The 20483-nt window shown below is 40.3% G+C and overlaps 1 protein-coding gene across 2 annotated transcripts; it reads left to right on the top strand.

The window, feature by feature from the left end:
* Positions 1-756: 756 nt before the first annotated feature.
* CIPC (CLOCK interacting pacemaker) lies at positions 757-19225 on the top strand. 2 transcript variants are annotated; one of them, XR_015258670.1, is made up of 7 exons: positions 757-871; positions 2300-2389; positions 3836-4010; positions 4925-5094; positions 8671-10983; positions 16510-16633; positions 18380-19225. XR_015258670.1 is itself a non-coding variant. In XM_086748803.1 (5 exons), the coding sequence occupies exons 3-5, from the start codon at positions 3944-3946 to the stop codon at positions 9547-9549; spliced, it is 1116 nt and encodes a 371-aa protein (XP_086604929.1). In that variant the 5' UTR covers positions 757-871; positions 2300-2389; positions 3836-3943; the 3' UTR covers positions 9550-11480. The 2 variants fall into 2 exon arrangements, 1 of the variants encoding a protein (XP_086604929.1); XM_086748803.1 differs by lacking the exons at positions 16510-16633; positions 18380-19225 and having other exon boundaries at positions 8671-11480.
* Positions 19226-20483: the final 1258 nt, after the last annotated feature.

Below are 20483 nucleotides of genomic sequence, written 5' to 3'. Positions count from 1 at the left end.
GAGACAAGTTTAAAGCTTTTGGACCATCTTTGCTGCTGATTTCCTCATTTTCTAACTGGCTGTCAGTGTTCATGGTTTCACTGTAATCTCTCATTCTTGGAGCGAGAGGCTCTATAAAAGTCTAAACACCTGTGCAGAGATGAATTGTACCCTTTTGCACAATTTTTGTGAAGTCCGGCAGTATCGTGAACTCCTGTCTCTGCTCACCATGTCTGATCCCCTCAGAAGTCCAGGCCAGGCAATAAACAGCTTCAAGCCCTGACACACTTGCATGGCCATGCAGCACAAGACAAACAGGAGGTACACACACTGTTTTTCAGTGAAGATGCTCCTTTCTGCCATGTCCCTGACAAGTCATGGTGGGATGCATCTCCAAAGGTCTTTTGAAATCAATATGCTGCTGGGCCCTTCTCCCTGACAGACCCCATGTGCCTCCATGGCTGCTTGCGCACCAGGAGCTGCCCGCTCCCACCTCACACCAGTTCCCACTGCAGTCGAGGGCCTGTGGTAAGGGCTCCTGATCTCCACCTGCCCTCGCTGGCCCCCGGAGGTCCCTGCCCTCCCGCCTGCGCTCCCTATGAGGCGCGTAGGCCCCGGACACCACGACGCCAAGCCAAGCCTCCGTCACGCGCTGCGCGAGGACGGCCACCAACTGCCACAACGGCCGCGGCGCACGCGCGCTGCAAGCACAGAGCGCAGCGGGCCGGCGCAAGGCAGCCTTGCTGTGCGCATGTGCACGGAACGGAGCTTGGCGCGCAAAGTTCCACTTCCGGGCTGAGCTCTCTAGCCGGTGAGGGAGGTTCGTGCTCCATGGTAGGGTGTCGCGCATGCGCGACCCGGCGAGGTTGGAGCTGCGGCGGCCCGCACCCAGGTGAGGGGCTGCCCGGCCCGGCCCGGCCCGGCTCGGCTCGGCTCGGCTCGGCTCGGCTCGGTGCGGGGGGGCGGCGGCTGTGAGGGAGCGAGGGAAGTTGTGGGGCCTCGGGACTCCCGGCCGTCGCCGGGGCCTGCTTCGCCTCGCTGTGTGGCGGGGCGGCGGCTCGGGCCTGAAAGCCGGGTGGCTCGGCCCGTCTGCGCGGGGGCCTCTCCTCACGCCGGGCCCGCTGCGAGGGCACCGCGCCACGGGCGGGCAGAGCTCCGGGGCTCCCCGCCGCCCGGGCCTGGCGTGCGGGCGAAGCGCCAGGAAGGCGCTCGGGTGGGGCAGCTCTCGCCGCTGCGGCGGGAGGGCGGGCCCTGGGCCGCGGAGTTGGCGCCCGGCGCTTCCCGGCGGTGCCCGCTGGATGGGGGGCGGCCCTGGCCCGCGGGTGGGCGGGAGGGGTCCCGCGCCCTCCTTTCGAGAGGGTGGTGCTCCCGGTGTGTTTATTTTCGGATGTGGTTTTGTGGTTGTTGTTACTGTTTCGTTTTTTTTTCCGTAAGGGAATAGAAGATGTGCTAGCCCTCCCCAAAGCTTCCCTTGGTGCAAGGCTAGCAGATGGCGTGTTCTTATTTTAGTTATTTCTAGCCCTCCTGTTTCCATTTCCACTTTTTTGAATATTAGCATCAATACATTTCACTTTCTTGACAAATACGTTTATTTTTGAAAGGCCGAGATAACAAAAGTGTGGATCGGGACTTAAACCTCATCTTCCATTCCAGGGATAGCATCTAGGCTGCTCCTCTGTGGTTAAGTTTGTTCCATAACTGTTAGCAGGTTGGCAGGTGTGACTGAAGATGGAAAATAAAAATGATGCAAATAGCTGCTGAGAAAATTCTGCTGATGATTATTCTGTCTTTCATGTAGTTATATAGACAGTCACCCTACCATCTCAGAACTGTTATCTAGTGTACAGAATTCATTATTGGAGGTGCCAAGGCTCAAGATCTTGGAGGAGAATCCTAACAACTGGTTAACATGACCTGAAGAAGAAACTTGCCTTTCAGGGTATATTATTCCAGAATGTCTGCTGCAGTGCCATTTGAAGTAACTTGAACTGGATACTGCCATTAATGGACTGCTGGTCTGACCGTGATGCGGACTCCTGAGTTCCTGTATTTGTAATTTGAATATATAGCTCTTACATGAGACACAACTTCAAAGGGTTGCTTTATGAAAAAAGAATTTCTACAAATAATATTAGACATCATTTCTACACTTCTTTCCGTCGTGCTTTGTTAGCAAAACTCTCAGCTACCTTCTTTAAGGAAAAGAAACTTTGTTCTGTCTTACTAGAGTCTGCCTACCCTCAGAAAGCAGCTTAAAGTTGTGACAAGTATGTCATACTGTATGCCATAATGTAACCATATATTTTTCTGATTTTCATAGCTTTTAGTTTCAGCCTTCCTGTGTTCTCATTCTGGGTGTAGGAAGAAGAGGGCATTTTTAAGGCCATTTCTCCCTAGGAGTGCATTGCAGGTATAGTATATGTTGCACTTTTAGCAGTATGGATTTCTTTAGCTTCAGTGTGTTCTCTGATCACTTACTTTACTTTTTTTTCTCTGATGACTTACTTTTACTCTTGAGAGTGAAACAGACTGTTAACAAAACTACAGCTTTGCAGGTTCAGCTGTATTTTTTATGGGCTTCACCCAGCACAGCTGACTTGGTTTGGGATTCAGTCCCTGAGATAGCTAAGTTTTTGTAACTGAGTAACTTTTAATTCTTGGGGGAAAAACAAAAAAAAAGTTGTTTATGAATAGCCTTTAGTTTTTTGGATGGAGAAACATGTCTAATACATTAGTTTTCTACCTACGTTTTATTCTTGAAATGTTTCTATTCTGAAAGTCTCCAGTTAGCTCACTGTCACTGTAAAAAGAGATTCATAACTATCCCACTTGACTTGGAGGGCCATTGATATAATTACAGATAACAACCATACACTTTGTATCTGTTATTTTATCTTGGTTACCTGTGTTGGTGAACTTTGTAGAATTGGCTATTACATCTTTAGCAGATCACAAAGTCACATTCCTATTTCCCAATTTTTGTGTGTACAGTAAGGTATTATTACCTTGTCTGACAGAATTCGTAACAGAGTTAGAAATTACTTATGCGTTGTGCTCTCCAGATAAATCTACCATGTACTTAGCAATTTCAAGTATGAAATTATTCTACTTCAGGTAATTCAGTAAGATTGGCTGTGTACTGTGGTCTGTACTCTGACCCACTCAGCCACTGAAGAAAGGAGCTGAATGAGACAGATGCATTCTACCCCTTCAACTGCATCCATGTCTTCAGTACTTCTAAACTACCTTTGATTCATTGGTAGCATTCACAACAGTAGTGAAAAATAAAGACATTTTTATAAAAGTAAAATATCTGTACTATATTTCTGCTTCAGTTAGTTTCTTCCTTCCTATGCCTTAGCTTTTTGGACATCTTTTAACCTGAGGGACTATGTCATGCCTAGTACGATACTGTTCTTTGGTAGTTGGTGCAGGGGCCTGAAATGCTAGATCATGGAAACTTCCCTCAAACTTAAAAAAAAAAATCAGCTTAAGGCAAATGGAAAACTTTAGACCAGAAGATCCTACGAAGTGAGGTGTCAGTTGATGCAAAGAATTGTTGCCTATCTTTTCTACGGTGTAATGCGTCATTAAACATGCATAGCCTAAAGAGTTTTGCAGGGAATAAACAACGGTTTTATTGGCAAGCCTTTGCTAACCTAAATGTGTGATAAACATAGCCAGTGTGAGGCTGGGAGTTTAATGGAATTCTACAGATTGCTTAACAGATGCAGCAAACCTTTGATAACCAGATTTCCATAAGGACACGCGTGACCTTCTTTGTTGTCTTATACTGATGGAATTTTCTTTAGATTCAGATAAAGTCCTCTTTTGTTCCTAACAATTTTTTATGTAGCTCCTCAATGGAAAAGGTGTTAAAAACTGCCTGTGGCACTATGGAAGCATGGAGACAAAATAGCTATCTGTTGAGACCCTCAAGGAACTATTGGGCAAAGTGACAGAAATGAAGAGCTCGAACCATCACTTCAGCATGGCGGCAGCTGAATCTGACAAGGATTCTGGATATTCAGGTTTAGAAAACCACTGCATTACCTTTTTTTGTGTTATCTTTCTTGGACTTTGCTTTTATTGGTGATGTTTAAGAAATTTGACTCTCGCCTCTTACAGTGTGTGTCTTATTACCTGGGAGGGCCTTTAGATGGAAGACAGGTTCCATCTGCAGTCATCCTACCATAAAACTTTTTGAGAGGAGCTTTATGTAGTTACAAAGTTCATCCTGTGAATTTGAATGGCATGGGAATTTAAAATGTGCCTAATAAGGAAATGAACAGAATATCATCAGACTTCAAAGTGTAGAAGTGGGGATGGTAAAATTACTTTTGTTCTTTGCAGTGATGAGTGAACTGTTGCATTATGCTGTCTGACGTCTCGTATGATTTGACCAGGTTGTCTGTAGAGCCTGATAAACCAGAAAGTAATTGCTATTACATCAGTAAAATGAAGGCATGGTGTGGCATTTTAATACTCAACAAAACTGAACAAAGAAGGCCTTCAAAAGAAAAAAGAAGCCTTTGTGAGAGATACCTACCTTATTGGGTTTGTAGATAGAAGATTTCAAGACACAAAATGCCTGCAGCACTAACTACGGCTGTGGCAGTGCTGGTGCCTGTAGTTTTTTATTGCACCAGGTTTTAGAGCAATCTTCATGATAATGTGCAGTACCTTGGAGACTAAACAAAAGAACAAAAAGTAGTAGATTTTTAGGGAGACAATATCTGCATGAGAACTGATCTGAAATCTAAAGCCTTTTATTAAAGGCTATTTGACAGCTGTCCCAGCAGGTCTAATTTTATTGACATTCCAGAACTAAACTATATTGTTCTTTGTGGCTTGGTTGAAAGGAAGCAGAATAGTAAAACTGAAAAGAGGTAGCAAGCATGCTGTGCATGTGAAACAACTAACAGCTGAATTCTGCATCTGACAGATGGAAGTTCAGAGTGCCAGAGCGCTATGGAGCAGACTGACTCGGAGGACGTGCTGAATGCGTTGTGTTGGAATGCAGAGAATGGGCCTTGGCAGTGCCCAGTGACCACAAGCAACTCCTTTCCTGCACTTTCTCCCATGGTCGTAATGAAAAATGTGTTAGTTAAGCAGGTAGGGAAGAAATAATATACTGAAAAACACTGCATGTTCTTAAATGGATTTTTTTTTTAAAAGTATTTTTCATTTCGAAAAGATTTTACCAAGTTGTTGTAGTCCAGAAAGTAAATGGTAACTTGAAAAGGTCTATTGTGACAGCCTGTTATTTTGAGGGGCATCTGGAATCACCGAGATGGAAAAAATGTGAAATGGAGAAGCTCTACTAGATCTACTAAACCTCTTTGCCTCAAAGGGAATCCTCAAAATAAAAGTCTTTAAGAATGTTGTGTAGACAACACCAAAGATTAAACAAAAAAAAAGTATTTTTCCTTTTGAAAGCTGATGTTTTCTTTCTGATTCAGTAAAGACAGTAAAGTAGGATGATAGGTTTTGCTTCCTAGTTCTTAGGTTCTAGAAGTGCTTTATATGCAATGGGAAATACAAATCCAGAATGTTATAAATGAAAAAATTAAATCCGTATCTGAAGTTAGCTGTGGTATTTTTGCTTTAATAGTTGTTCCTCTTAATTGCATGTGATGGCTCACATTGCAACAGTTACATTCCCTGTTTATATCCTCCAGTATCTTGTTACCTGTTGTTCCTCCAGCACATCCCTGAGGCTCCTGACTCTTACATTGAAACAGAAGATATGAGAGCTCCCAGTTCAAAGTATCCCCGTATTACTAGACCTCTTGCTCTGTACTTGGGTTTTCTGAGCAGAGCAAAAGTTCTTCAGCGTTTTTTGTTAGAATACTTCTGAGAATACAGTGAGAAGGGGGAGGAAGAGAATACAGATACTGATTCTTTTTCTACTGAATCTGTTATGACAACAAGCAAAACCTGTTAAATTCAAATACTGTGTATCAGTGCTGACACATATATATGGGTTTCTGTTGGTGTTTGGCAGATTATGCATTTGTGGGGGAGATGGTTCTGATTTCTGAGCATTATGCTTTATCTTGACAAGAAACAATTTTATTCTATAGTCATGTTCCTACGTGTGTGGACAAAATACTGCCTAAACAAATGCTGAAGTTTTCATATAGTAGGGAGCAGGCCAACTTCACCAAAGGTTGATAGCCTTTGTCCCACAGCTCAAAAATTAAACACTGATTGCAGTGTTAATGTTAGTCTAATGTTAAACTTCAGGTTGTGTTACAAACAGGTAGGAGAAGTAGCTAATAGTGAGTAGCATTCACGTGTAGTATATATTTTACTATAATTTTATATATATATTATATAACATATATTTATTAAATATAAAATTTAATAAAATATAGATAAAATTACCAGACTCTGTTTTCTTGAGCAGTATATCATAAAATCTAAGTCTAATTATGTAAGTTTAAGGGCAATAATGTTTACTGCAATAAACAAAAGCAACAAGTCTAGGCCAGAAGAATAATAAAACATCTTTCTGCCTCTCTCCGTTATGCCTAGTTACCTCAGATAGTCATGCTGATCATCTTTTTAAAATGATCATTTCGAACAGCGTTCAGTTGGGCTCACTGGACCGGAGGAAAAACAAAACAAAAGAAAACAAAACAAGCAGCATCCAGTTACTGCTGTTTATTTGTTACAGTTTCAGTTTCCATCAACATCATCCTCCTGTCTTAGAACCACTGTGATCCTGCACGGTGATGGTTACCTGCTGTCCCAACTTCAGAGTGTAAACAACTAACAATAATGTTGCTAAAGAAAAAAAAAATCAAGCAGGAATTAATTCTCTGAAACATGCTGCTGCTTGTGGCAAGATTTCTTTAAGCCTTGTAAAAGACCTTAATAAGTAGGAAGGCTTTTTAGACAAGTGATACTGATACATACAGGATGTTAGCTTTCATTTTAAAAATCCCAATAACAAAAAAAAACCCTCTCTTTTCAGAATTAGTGAAATAAACATGTCGTCCTCTACTAAAAATCAGAGTTTGGGTAGAAGAAAAGAGCAAAATGCAATGTGAGTGGAAAGAAGAAGAAATTAGATAACAGAGACAGAAAAAACAAGAAAAAGATAAACAGTTATCAGAGTTCTCTTGACTTCAGTGATTTTGGGGCTCTGCTGTGCTAGACACTGTACAATTGTGCAGTAAGTGACAACTTCTGACCCCCAAAACCTTGCTTCTTAAGGCTGCATGTACTGTCCTGTGTGTTTACAGCCGTAGTATTTATACACTTCCTCACTACTAACATCTCCAGATACTTTTACTTTGAATGTATCTGTCCTTTTTTCTGTGATAAGGTAGCGATATTTGTTTTTTACAAATAGTTGCTCTCTACCCCTATTCCATAAGCATCTTGCCCACTGAACCAAAGAAATTCTGTGTCAGAGTTGGTAATTTAATCTCGTCTCCAAGTCTTTGTCCTAATCAATGGGTAATACCTGCTTTTGGGCAAGTTCAAGTCTTTTATTGGGGGAAAGGGCTTCAGCAAAGCGTGTTAACATTTGCCAGTTTATATCTTACAAGACTGGGAGAAAGGAGATGGATTTCATATTACTTGGTATAATACCAAAAATAATAAAATGCATTTGCGCTAGCTAAAGACTGCCTTCAGCAGGCCTGCCAGTAGCATGCCAAGTTGTAAGGAACTAGAAAAGTAGCTGACAGTATGTTGTATTAGTATAATTGTAGTGACAATGACTTAATTATGTTAACAAGTGAGATTTTGCTTCAGAAATAAATAGTATCTCTTACTAGACCATATGATGTGTTTGGAGAAAAGCAGGCATGCTTTTTGGCCAGGGAATCTTATGAAGATCTGTAGTAATGTATTGGAGGAGGAAGAGGTAATGTCTTGTAAAAATTGATGCATTCCTCTATACTGCAGAATATGGCTTGTGGGAGGGAATAAAAGCTTGGGCATCTTTCTTGAAATATAGTGCTTTTAAGGTTTATTGGTGCGCACTATTTCACCGGAGGTATGGAGTTAAATTACTCTGGACTTACAACAGGGTTTTTTCCTTGCATTGGTTGATATTCAGCATTTTCGTTTCTATTTCATGATTTTAAATTTATTGAAACTGTGTATTGTACTTAAGATTGCAAGACTTACTGAACAGCTGTCGTCTGTTTTAAATAACCGTTTCAAAAGCTTGCAATAAGAATAGAATTGACAAGATTAGAGTTGCTGCCTTTCAACGAAGAGGGAATATGAATTGTTCTTAAAATGTCTGTGCAGTCTTTGACTTGTTTAAAATATTTCATAACCACAATGCTTAATTATTTTTCAACTTTTCTGTACGCTTGTGCCCAGGTCTGGGTTGAACTTTTACATGAGTGTTGTACAATATAAGCATGCACTGTAATCCTCATTTGGGAAAGCATATATAAATTCAGATTTAATTGTTTCTAAATGTATCTGCTGTTCCATAGTAAAAAGATTGCGGATTGCATTTTTTATTCTAGTGCTGTGCTCTGTTGTCAGAGAAATAGAAGGATGAGGTTGGTGGAAAACTGTTCAGAACATATTAATTGGACAGTGTGTATCAAATATGGAGAAATGACACAGTCCACCTGTTTCATTTAAGTTTTTTTTTAATCCTCTTCTACAATGTTATTGTGAGACTTCTATTTTTTCCCCATTTGTGCTTCTCAGGGGAGTTCATCACAGCTCCAATCTTGGACTGTGCAGCCATCCTTTGAAGTGATTCCAGCTCAGCCACAGCTAGTGTTTCTTCGTCCGTCAATCCCACCTCCCATTAACCCTCACCCTGTTGGGAAAAAGATAAATGACTTCGCTAATTACCTGCCCATCCTGAATTCTTATCCAAAAATAGCACCACAGCCCTGCAAAAGAGATCACTCCTTTGATGCAGAAGAACATCAGGAAGCGAATTGCCATAAACGACTCTGTACAGAAGCACCCAAGATGGAGACTTCTCCTGTATTGAGGAGCACAGGCTTGCCTACTAGTCCTTTTGCCCACCTACCAGTTAGCTTTAAGACTCCTCAGGATTCTAACCAGCAAAGTTCTTCAAGTCTGGTGACAAGTGGAAAACTGTCAGCTCTTCCTAGTTTTCATCGTGTTTCCAGTGACGCTCAGAAAGTGTCGGGTTTGACTCCTCTGTTGCCTTTTGGAACTCTGCAGGCAACAAAGTGCACCCCTCATGAGAGTGAGAGTGCAGCAGAGACTATGATGCAGTCTGCAATGTGGAGCCCCCCATTGATACCAGAAGAGATTTGCACTGCCCCTGAGCTGCTCTTGCAACAGCAAAGCAAGTGCAGACGCTTTCAGAATACGCTCGTCGTGCTACGCAGGTCGGGATTGCTGGAGATCACTTTAAAAACCAAGGAGCTCATTCATCAGAACCAAGTGACTCAGGCCGAGCTGGACCGGCTGAAGCACCAAACCCAGCTTTTCATAGAGGCAATAAAGAACAATGCTCCACAGTCATGGGCAGAGCTAGAAGCATCTCTAACAGGATCTGATAAAGCTGATAGCAACCTTGAAGACTCCACTTATCCCAACATGTAGTAAAAAGGTGCACAGCTGTTGGGCAAGTTATTTCTGTGCCTCCTATTTCCTGTCTCAAGCTTTTACCCGAGTGTTTTCTGAGTCCAGGACTTGCAAAGTGGCATGCCATTAACAACTTGTCTTCAGAGCCAGTTGCGGGACTGGAATAGCATGGTGAGGTCTTGACAGAATGGGTACTTACTACTTCAGCGTGACCTTGAACTCCATGCTAACTCCATGTATTTTCTTGGACTCGAGAAGCTTGGATGCACTCCGCAGGCATGTTTCCGTTCTTGCCGTGAAAAGACAGTCATTTGCAGTATTCTGCAGATGAGCATCTTCCTATTCCCATCTTCAGATAGTCAGTGCTGAGAATGGAAGAGCAGAGCAGGCCCCAGCATTGGGCCATCATCTGTTGCAAGTGGAGGAAGGGTGTTGGTGTGAGGAGAGGAAACTTATGTCGGTAGGGTGGTATCTTTAGGCTATTGCTGTCCTTTGTTGTAGCAGAGTCTTGCTTTGGGGTTATAACATATTTGAATTAGTGGAGATCTGCTTGTGCTGAGGTGGCATTCTGTATTCATTGCAGTCTTTGGTCAAAGTGATGAGTGTCTTAGGACCCAAATGTGTTTTGGTGAGTATACTTCTGATTTTGATCTGTACAGTTGAATGAATGAAAATAACAAGACTTGCACTGGAAATGTTTGTTCCAAAGCGCTATTTATTCATGAGTAACAAGTGTACAAGGCAAGTGGCTTTGCATTTTCTCTGTAGTTAACAGATTAAACATTGTTACTAAAGACTGCAATGACTTACTTTTTTTAAAATGGTACAAGGAAAGGTACTCATTCACCAGGATTAATTTGGCAAGACCAGTTGCATATTATTTGATATGTATATCTTTAGTTTACAAGCCTAAACTCCTTTTTTTTTTTTTCTTTTTTTTTTTTTTTTCTGTGAAGTCAGATCGCTAAGTAGGAAAAAAAAAAAAGGGAGAGGTGAAAGGAAAAAGAGCATAATGGCCTGTGGTGAAACAAATCCTTCTCCCATTCCCCTTCCCTCTTTTTTTTCTCTAGAGAAATTAAATGAATGTACTGGGGGGCAGGGAGGAGGAGGGAAAAAAAATGAGAGAGATATGTCAGGTTGGATAATCTCCCTAAAAATTTTATCTACTTGAACTTTAAAAAAAAAGAAAAAAAAATCTTGAAACATTTTTCCTCCATATAAATTTATATCATTCCTATCCTGCTTGCCTTGAGATACAGCTAACCACCACTATGTGCGTAAGATATTAGGCCTTACTAGTAGACATCCACAGTAGTCATGTTACACAAGCTGTTCTACATTTATTTGATTTCAGTTTATCTAGGCACTTAATTATGTCACTCCCTCCAATCTGAAGGGTTTTTTTTCAGAGGCAGTCAGTGTAGAGAGCAAAGAATGGCTTGGTCAAAGAAGGTAAGGGACCTGGATTGTTTATGGTATGTTCCTTTCTGCATGACAATGTCTTTAAAAAATTGTGCAGTCTAGGTGACTGGGTATTTTGATGCTTTAAGCACTTCTATAATCTGTTTCAGATTGTTTAAAAAAGAAACATAGAGTGGATGTCTTGCTAATTTGACTAGACCTTTTCATTTTCTGATGCCTCTGGGAATCAATATTGCAGAAGACTGTAGAGAATGCTTTTGTAGTCTTCCTCAAATATGTGCATTAGAGAAATTGTAAGGGATTTTCCCCTTTTTACACTGATTGAAAGAAATGCCATGCATGCCTCACAAAGAGGAGAAATCTGAGTTGTATTTGTACTAGCCATAGGCCTACAGAGAGAAATTTTGTGGCAGGATTTGTTCTAGTGGAGCTATAGCAAACTAGTAGCCACATCTTTCATGATATCCTGCGCACCTGCTGAAGACTAGTGTGATACCTGGGAACTGATTAAAAGAAATATTCCTAAACTGTGTTCTGTCATGTATTTATTTCAATATACCTGCTATAATTGTGCATACTAGGATGTCTTGTAACTCGCAGCACAGCAATATGAAAACTCAGCCAGCAAATCCCGAAGGCAGGAAGGCAGCAAAGTGCACGGTAGTAATGTAGGACATGTCCAATCTAGCTCTTTTGGAATCAGTTGTGATATCTGCACTGGATGACATTTGGCAGGATAGATGTGATGGTATCTTAGGCCATTTGTGAAAGAATGCCAAAAGATAACCTTGTTTCTTCTGAGCTTCTTACAGGAAGGAGAAGGAGGCACTGGGAAGCAGTTCCATTGATCAGATACCTTTAATAGGCGTAGAGGTGAGGTGTGTGAAAATGCGTAGGATATCTTCCCTACTTTCCCTGAAATTCTTACTCTACCTATCTAATAGAGAGGAGAATTTGAAGTTCGGAATGTATGTATTTTTAGGAAGTGATTGTCCTAGAAAGCAAGATTATAGACTCCAGCTACCTAGGGATGAAAGGAAGTCAGAAAGAAAGAAGTCCAATCCTAGCTCTTTGAGACAAGAAAAAGTGAGTCTACCAGTGACCTCTTCTCCATCCTATTTCCACTGCTCTGATAGAGTAAAAGGAAGGAAAATCGGCCTTGCAGGGTGGTACCCTCTGACTTACGGAGACTTTAGCTGATAGCAATCTCTCGTAGTTCACACAGTACCACATGTATTTTTTTTCCCCTGACAGCACTGAGGGTGGGCTGAAGTGGGTGTGCTTATAGCTGATGAGCCTTTCAGCTGCTGTAATTTGTATAGATATATATTCAATAAATCTATGAATTAAGTCCAGCAGCTGGTTAGAAATCTCCTACTGGGCATCAGTCCAGACTTGAATAGTATTTGCTGAACTAGAAAAATCCACTCTGGAACTATTATATGTAAATCTGGGGCCCCTTAGGAACCATATCCCTAGATAACTGCAAATCTTGACACAACATCTGTGAAAAAAAGGATGTTGAAGGCCCCTAGTGATAGATATGTCATCGAGTACCATTCTGTTCAGTTTTTCTTAGCTGCTTTTATTCCTAGAAGCCCTAATAAACCTTTAAACAATAAAGACTTTCCTTTCTTAGCAGCAATTTAATAAAATGGATTAGCTTGGAACTATTGGTAGACTGCATCAGGACTAGAACAGATCCTGATTCTAGGGAGGATCTGGAAGTGATCGAGGATTCTGGGCGGGATCTGGAAGTGATTGAGTAGATTTGAGCAGAAACATTAGCCTCTCTGATTGGAAACTTGTAAACAATGAACTTAGAGATTTTTTTGACCTTTGAAGCAGTAAGACTTTTTATTAACAATTTAGCTGAAGACAACTGTCCCAGTCTAAAAAGTTGAGCAGATGGCCTGCTGCATCTTCACTTGCTGCTGACAACTAGCAGGCGGAGTAGCTTGATGGGTCAGACTGCTGTTTTTCTATTAAGTTTTAATAAATGTTGGCATTTTTTATTACTTTTACTATGTATTTTTGAAATGCTACTGCTCTAGTTGGAATGTAAACATTTTCTGTACTTTCGAAGTCCATTGCCAGCTCTGAATTCAGTAGCCTAAGAAGTCTATTATAGAACACGACCTTTTTGCTAAAATTTTACAGAAACAGACTGTGAAATATGAATGAAATAAAGTATATACTTGAAAAGTTTGTGGGTTATTTTAATGCTGTTAAACTGCAAAGTTCTTGCTTCCAAAGCATACTTTACATACAGCTCCACAACAGCATGTTACCCATGTGGGAAAGTGCAGATCCAAAAGTGATACTATGATGTATCTCTCTGAAGAGAGTCGTGTGAGCTTTAACAGTACGTATGAATTAAAGGATCTCTGGGAGGAGCATGAGTAAAAATGGGCTGTATGAAACTCTAAAAATATATTGTCGTGGGTGACCATTGCCATAGATCTGTCATGAACAACCTGGAAGGCTTTTTTCCATCTCTGGACTGTTATCTCTATGTGATGACTATACATTATGCTCACCGTCTGTGCGGGATGAACTCCTACACTGCATCTTAATCATGTCAGCTGGGTATGCAGAAGTTCTAAATCGTGAAGTAAAGGTCTTGACTACTGAAAGATTACTTAAGGGAAAAATTTTACTCTCTCCCTTGAAGAACATCCTTCAACTGAAGCTATATACCTGCTTTTCACTAAAAGACATTTTTCAAAATGAGGCCGTCTTTACAAGGTCTTTCTTTGTTCAAAGATGACTCTTAGAGTGAGAAATAGGCAGTCATGCCCAGACCATCCAGCAGCCTTGTGGTGGGAGATCCTGTCCTAAGGTACAAGAGATTCTGGTTGAAGGCCTTACTTGGCACCAGACAAGACAATAACTTGAGTTTCATTACTTCACATCTGAAAAGGAGTGCCATCAACTGAAGTGATTTTATTCCCTAAGACTGGAATCTCAGTGTTTTAAAATTCTGTATTTGTAAAAGGTATGGGTATAATTCAAGCAGGAAATTTTCAGGTCTCTGTGTCTTGTCTGGCTAGCATTTTCTCTACGTGGTGAAGTCAATCTGCAGGATGTCAGGCCTGTTCACCTTTGATTTCACTGAGGCCAGAAGGTGAATTGCTTCTTTCTGGTGCACTGCATCTGTCTTTTTTTGCTTTCTCATGACACACAAACAGTCTGAAAGGAGCAGAACCCTCTGCAAGCTTGGAATAAGGAATCTCCTGGCATGCAAAATTTCTGGCATCCACTGGGCTGAACATAGTATGTTACTGCTTTTGTTCTCATAATTCCTGGGGCAGAAATGCAGAGTCCCTAACTACACAATTTTACACTATTGCTGTATCTAGGTGGTGCTTCCTTTCAGGCTGCTGTGTAATGCAGCCATATAGCCCCAACTCTATTATGTAGTCCAGAGTACCCAAAATGCGTAAGACTTTCGTTTTTAAATTGGTACCTCCTTTCAGGTACGTCTATGAGGCAAGTTTAACTGTTCCAGTGTATTCTGATTCAGAAGGCAGAAGGAAACACCGTGTGTTCAGTCTGCTCTTTTGTAGAGCAGAGTTTCCAAGACTTCTTCAAATTGTTGTTTGAACTAAAGCTTGCTTTTAGAGGAAGCACCCTGCTTTGATTTGAAAGCTCCTAGCAATGAAGAATCCACCCAAATTGTTCAAAACATAATTACTTACTGTTAAAAATGTGCCACTTATATTGAGCCTGAATTTGTTGTCTTTCGGTATCCAGCTGTCAGATCTTTTGCCTTTTGTCTGTGAAGCTGAAGTGCATGCTGTGTCATTGCTGCTTCACTGTACGCATTTACAAACCGCACAAGTCTTTCTTCAGCTTTCTTTTTTAAAGTAAATTATTAAGCTCTCAATTCTTTTGAATCTCTGGCACTCTTCTTTGAATCCTTTAAAATTATTTAAATGCATTTTTAATTGGAACACTGACATTAATAGCAAAACAGGATTGGTAAAAGAGTTGTATGATAGCAACCAGCCCTACTGCTGCTCTGCCTCATTTTTATAGCAGCCTTGGCCATAGCATTGGATTGGAAGTCTAAATCGTCCTTGGACCTGTTACTTCTGCCATTGGTGAACCCCTGTCCTTTCAGTATGTTTCTGCACTCCTTGGAATGCAGTTTGCAGCCAGAAAGCAGAACAAACTGGTTTAATAAGTGACCAATTGCGTTGAAGTGAGCTCTGCTTCTCTCCCTGAAAACTTTGGCACCTTTAGATTTTAAAGGTAATTTTATGTTGTATTCCAGTTATTAATAATAAATAATGTTACAGTCAAGAACCAATTTTATACTGTTTTCAAAATAGAAGGTAGTGTTTACTAGATCTCTGTGTACAATTCAGAAACCATAGTTTTAATACATTTCACACCATCGGGTTAATTTTGCATAATTCTGGCTTCACTCGGTGTCGTGTAACACACTGTTAAATGCCCATGATAGTATAACTATTATATCTGTGTTGGCTTCGTCCTCAACCAATTTTTGATTCCAGTTCATCAAAATAAGGAGTCAGTTTTATTTGACCAGTTCTATTTCTTATCAGCTTCATTAATTTCAATTATTTTTACTCTCTATGTCCTTGATTAATCAAATGTTATGGGTTATCCCATTATTTTCCCTCAGTTGTCCAGCCTGTCTTCATTCAGATCAGTCTGCCTACCCACTGAAAAGCTGATGCTGTATTAGTTCTTCCATCCCCTCAGTCCTTTGAACTCTTTCTTAGTGGTCTGAAATTCATTGAAATAGTATTGATGGTCCAGACAAGTTCGTGGTTAGCTCCTGTTAAATTTTCAATCACAACTTATTCAGACTTGCTGACTTTAAAATGTTTAATAACCGTTGTTTAAAATGTCCTGAATTACTTTTTGAAGTGGAAATCAAGCTGCTGTCATGATATGAGAGGAATACATCTGGCTTTTTTCTAATTGCTCAACAGAAATTTTTGTGAAATGTTTTTGCTATTCTGCACTGCAGCAATATAATTTCCACGTTGAAATGGAGTGCTGCCAGTGTAAAGATTTCTTCTACATCTCATACATTTTAAGAAATGGAAGAAGTGGGCTTTCCAGGGCCAAAAAGGAAATTTCATCAGCTTCTTCACTGTTTTCTTCTTGGTCTTACTGCGATTAAATTAATTGAGTTAGTTTAATGGAACTGGAATGCCTCTTACCGTGCCCACTTAGGCAATCTTACCTTTTTTTCCGTAGCGGTAGTAAGGGGTTTTTTTTTTAGGCCACTTGTATTTACCAGGACTAAGAAATCCAGAAAACTGATCCTTATTGTTTTTTAATAGATAGGACTACTTGAAAAATTTATGTGTTTTCAATGGAAAACTTCTGTGTTTTTATTGGAAATGAAAATGTATTTTGACTAGAAGCTTAGTGTTTTGTGGCATTAGTCATAGCATTCATTTTTCAGTGATCTCAAGCACTATGGAAATAGTCTGGACTGTGGGGGTGGGGAAAGATGTTATTTTCCTTTACCCTCATCCCCTTCTCCTGGATTGTTTTGGGTTGCCTGTACAGGAAGCAGGACCCCAGCTGCGATGAGTGAGTCCATCACCTCATGCTGAAAAAGCAGAAGCCTGCATAGACAGCCAAAACTGCTCAATCATCTGCAGTGGAGAGGAGACTAATAGAGAGCTCCTGGGTAAGCGAGGATGAAACAGCATCCCCGGAGAAAATTGCTAGCTCGCTGAGTACAAATATAATTTTTTCACCATATCCTTAAAAATTCTAATTAAAAATAATACTAGGGGTTTTGTGTGGTGCAAAACATCTCTCTGCCAGATAGGCCTTGTTCTACATTTGCCAGAGGCAGAGTTCAATCAATGACCATTTTGTGAGACGAGCAGTGTTTAGTGCGGAATATGAGTAGACAGTAGGAAAGCTGTTTGCCTATTGTTTTATATTCTTGGTAAATATTGTCTCCCATGCAAGTGATAATGCTATACAACATGTCCAAACATGCTCTGAAGTCAGAATAGGATAGTCTATCGAAGTGAAATTGGCTCTCACTGTTCAACATCCTATCACTGACCACGCTTGCAGCATGCTTACACAATAATGCCTTCTGAAGACACTCTGAAGGTGAGTTGCTGACATCGGTTGTGTGACAAGTAGCCAGAAAGGATTCTGAAACATTTGTTTCCACACTAATTGTGCAAGGAAGGCAGGTCTGAGCTTGAAGATAACCATCCGAATGCTGAAACGCCTCCAGATGTATAATGGGAGTTGCAGCCAGCCCAAACTGGAACAGAGGAGAGCAGTAAACTGCACTGAGAGTCTGTTGCTATAGTGCTTGTGGTCTGCAGTGGCAGAATTTGGGTGGAGGCTGCTGTAGTTAGGGAGGTGATGCCTCCTGTTCAGAGTGAGTTTTTGGTGCGGACCTCACTAGTTTCTGGCAGTTCAAAATCAAGCTGGACAGTTTGAACATGCGCGTTATGGCCAAAACCAAAGGATCTATTTCTTTGAGAGGCTGGGATGCAAAGATAAAACTTGCCTGCACATTAAAATATTATACTGTTCATCTTTTCTGCAGCCAAACTTCACTTAAAACAGTGATGTTTGGCGAAGCAGAATGATGCACTGCCTCTGCCTGATCCTGGAGCCAACAAACTTAAGGGAAGTTTCTAAGGCTTGCTTTTTTTCAAATTCCACTACTTCTCTTCTAAACACCTATCAGCCTGAGACACTACAGAAATAACATTCACTGTTATCTCTTAAAAATTATGATAATAGTAGTAACAGGCCACTGCCTGCATATCACATTAGTATGGGCAAGGGAGGAAAGCACCCTATTGTTCTCCACAGCTTAGCTTAACTTTGGGCATGCTTTTGTAATTTCTTTATCACACCCCGTTCTGATGCAAGAACAGTCCTTAGCACATAACTTTTCAGAAAATAGGCTACAGCATCCATTTTAGGTCCCTTCAAAATATAAATGTGACTAAAAATAAGACTCTATTTGCCTGAAACTGTTTCTGTTTGGGATGAGATCAAGTATAGCAGCACACAATTCTTCTTGGATTCTTCACATATATTTCCATGGCACCCAAGCTCAAGGTCAGAACTGCTCTAACCTGAGCACACATAACAGCATGGAGCTAGTATTAGTAACTGTGTTCGCACTTAGTGTCCAATAAGTGCCATTAGCACTGACATGTCTAACATAAGCCTTTGGACTTCTTCCTTTTTTTGACATTTGCTCTAGTCTCTTTCTTACTTTCTTCTTTTATCGTTACGTAGATATGATGTTTATGATGTGTAATATCAGGTCTCAATCTTGTTTTAGAGATTGCTATTGATGTTCAGTATTTCCTTGGCATGACAAAATGTTTGTTTTAAATCATACACTGTTCTCAATGCACTGTAATTTTCCATTCCTTTTCTGCAGTCACAGTCACATCAGGTAGAAGATAAAATAAGAGAACTTTGTGTGAGGAATTGGTAGCCATATGGCTGACACCTAAAATCTCAGCAATTTGAGGGGAAGAAAGTGGAAAAAGATGAAGTAAATTCTACAAAATGAATGCCGTAAGTAGGTGGCAGCTAGTAAAGGAGAAGGAGAACAAAGGCAAAAGAAAGAAAAAGAATACTGAACAGCAACGTTACCAAGGATTTTTTCTCAGAGATGTGTGAAAATAGATTTTAAGGTAACCATCCACACACAGTGTCCTAAACCTATTTTCCAGGTTTCTTTTTAAAAATCTGAACATTGTATTTTTAACCCAAATGATTATTTTTTACCTTTTGATTTAGATGTATAAGCTGAAATGTATCTGGGTGGAGATTAACTCACTTGCTGCTTCCACTGAGTGCTTGCTCTGCTCCCCTCCTCTTTCCTTCAGCCAAAACTTATGCTGTAGGCTTCAGTTTGTTGTGTTAATTCTACAAATCGCAGCCAGCGCAAAAGCACTTGGTACCAACATTGCTACTGCTGCATGAAATAATTCAGACAATAACATATGGTTGGAATTGAGACGGCCCTAGGCTGTGTTCCTTGTCTTAGCTTGGAGAAGGCACTTCAATTTTCTCAGCTGTAAAATGAGAAGAGCAATGCTTGTTCCCTATTATAAAGTGCTTTAGGCTTCTCATATAAGAATTGCAATATTAGTATTTATTACAAGTCATGACTCTGGGCTGTCATGGTGCTGGTGCTGGATTTTCTAACGGCTGAGCATCTATGTGGTTATATTAACCAACATTTTGTTTGATGTTAATAAATTAAACTACATATTCACTGGGTTAATTTCCCCTAATGTAATTCCACAAGTACGTACAGAGACTGGTTCTTTATGGTTTAGAAGACTAAAAGGAAGGAATATAAGGGATTAAAATCTCTACTTCTGTGCCTATCCAGGGAAATTTTTATAAATATCTCAAGGTTGATAAGGCTAGGGAAATGGAGAGAGTGTTAGCTGGCTATGTTGAAGACACAAAAAAACCCCAACTTTTGTGGTGTAAGCAGACATCTGTCTTGCACCACTCATGTATTAATTTATGCCCACGCATGTCATTTTCCTCCCCAGCATATAAACCTGTTCATGTAACTGTAGTAATGCAACATGTGAAATGGGTCAAAAGCCTGGAGGCTTATCAGATGTTACATTTTCATATCTAAGAAATTACAATATTTTAAATCAGAAAAATACCATCAGTGCATTCCTGAAAGACATTGAGTACTGCAGCCTAAACAGCAGAAATGAGAAACACATGAGTAAAATGAAGGGGGTTAGTAGTACAGCTGTGGGTCTAGGTCTATGCTTGAAACTAAGAATATGCTCACATCTTTTTCTTCTGGACTGAGCCACAGTGCTCTGTGTAGCTAGTAGGAGTAAGTATTTTCATTATTGTCTCTTCATCCATGGAGCTCCTGTCCAACTTGCTTACGTGTGTTTACATAGTTTGCACAATTTTGTTAGAGAGATATGGGGATTTGTCAAAGCCCAAGGTGAAAAAGACCAGGACATAGGATTTATAAGGATTGACTTTCAAGAGACCGTAAAGATTTATAATTCTCTCAGATGGCTTGTAATCTGTAGCAGTGCATTAATGAGTGGAATTTTTGTATGCCTTGAAGAAACTTGTCTTAGCAAGTCTTGCTCTTTGTTCACCTGTATAACCAAGAGTTTGAGCATTCTTCCCAAAATTCACATTTGTTAAAAGACTTGACATTTGGCTAGTTAACTGCAAAAGGATTACTTTCTCTGATGTAGTGCTGTAGACTTCTGACCACGAGTGTAATGCTTCTAATGCCTCAAAGACTTCCTATGGGGAGTGAGAATCCATAGAACCTCTTAACATTTCAAGTTAAATGTAAACCTTCATTTTAGGTTTTGCTGGAAATTTAAATTATATATTGGTTACATTTTCACTGGGGTTTCAATAAGTAAATTTTATCAAACAAGTATAAAAGGTCGTTCTAGTTGATTCATAAATAAGAATAGCAGAGCTGATGAAATGTCTACTTTCTCCTCTTTTGTATTTCCCAGACACTG

The sequence above is a fragment of the Chlamydotis macqueenii genome, chromosome 5 (assembly GCF_036417535.1).
Source record: "Chlamydotis macqueenii isolate bChlMac1 chromosome 5, bChlMac1.mat, whole genome shotgun sequence".
NCBI classification, from domain to species: Eukaryota; Metazoa; Chordata; class Aves; order Otidiformes; family Otididae; genus Chlamydotis; species Chlamydotis macqueenii.
Note: the sequence above shows the minus strand (reverse complement) of the source record. Positions and strands in the feature narration are given on the sequence as shown.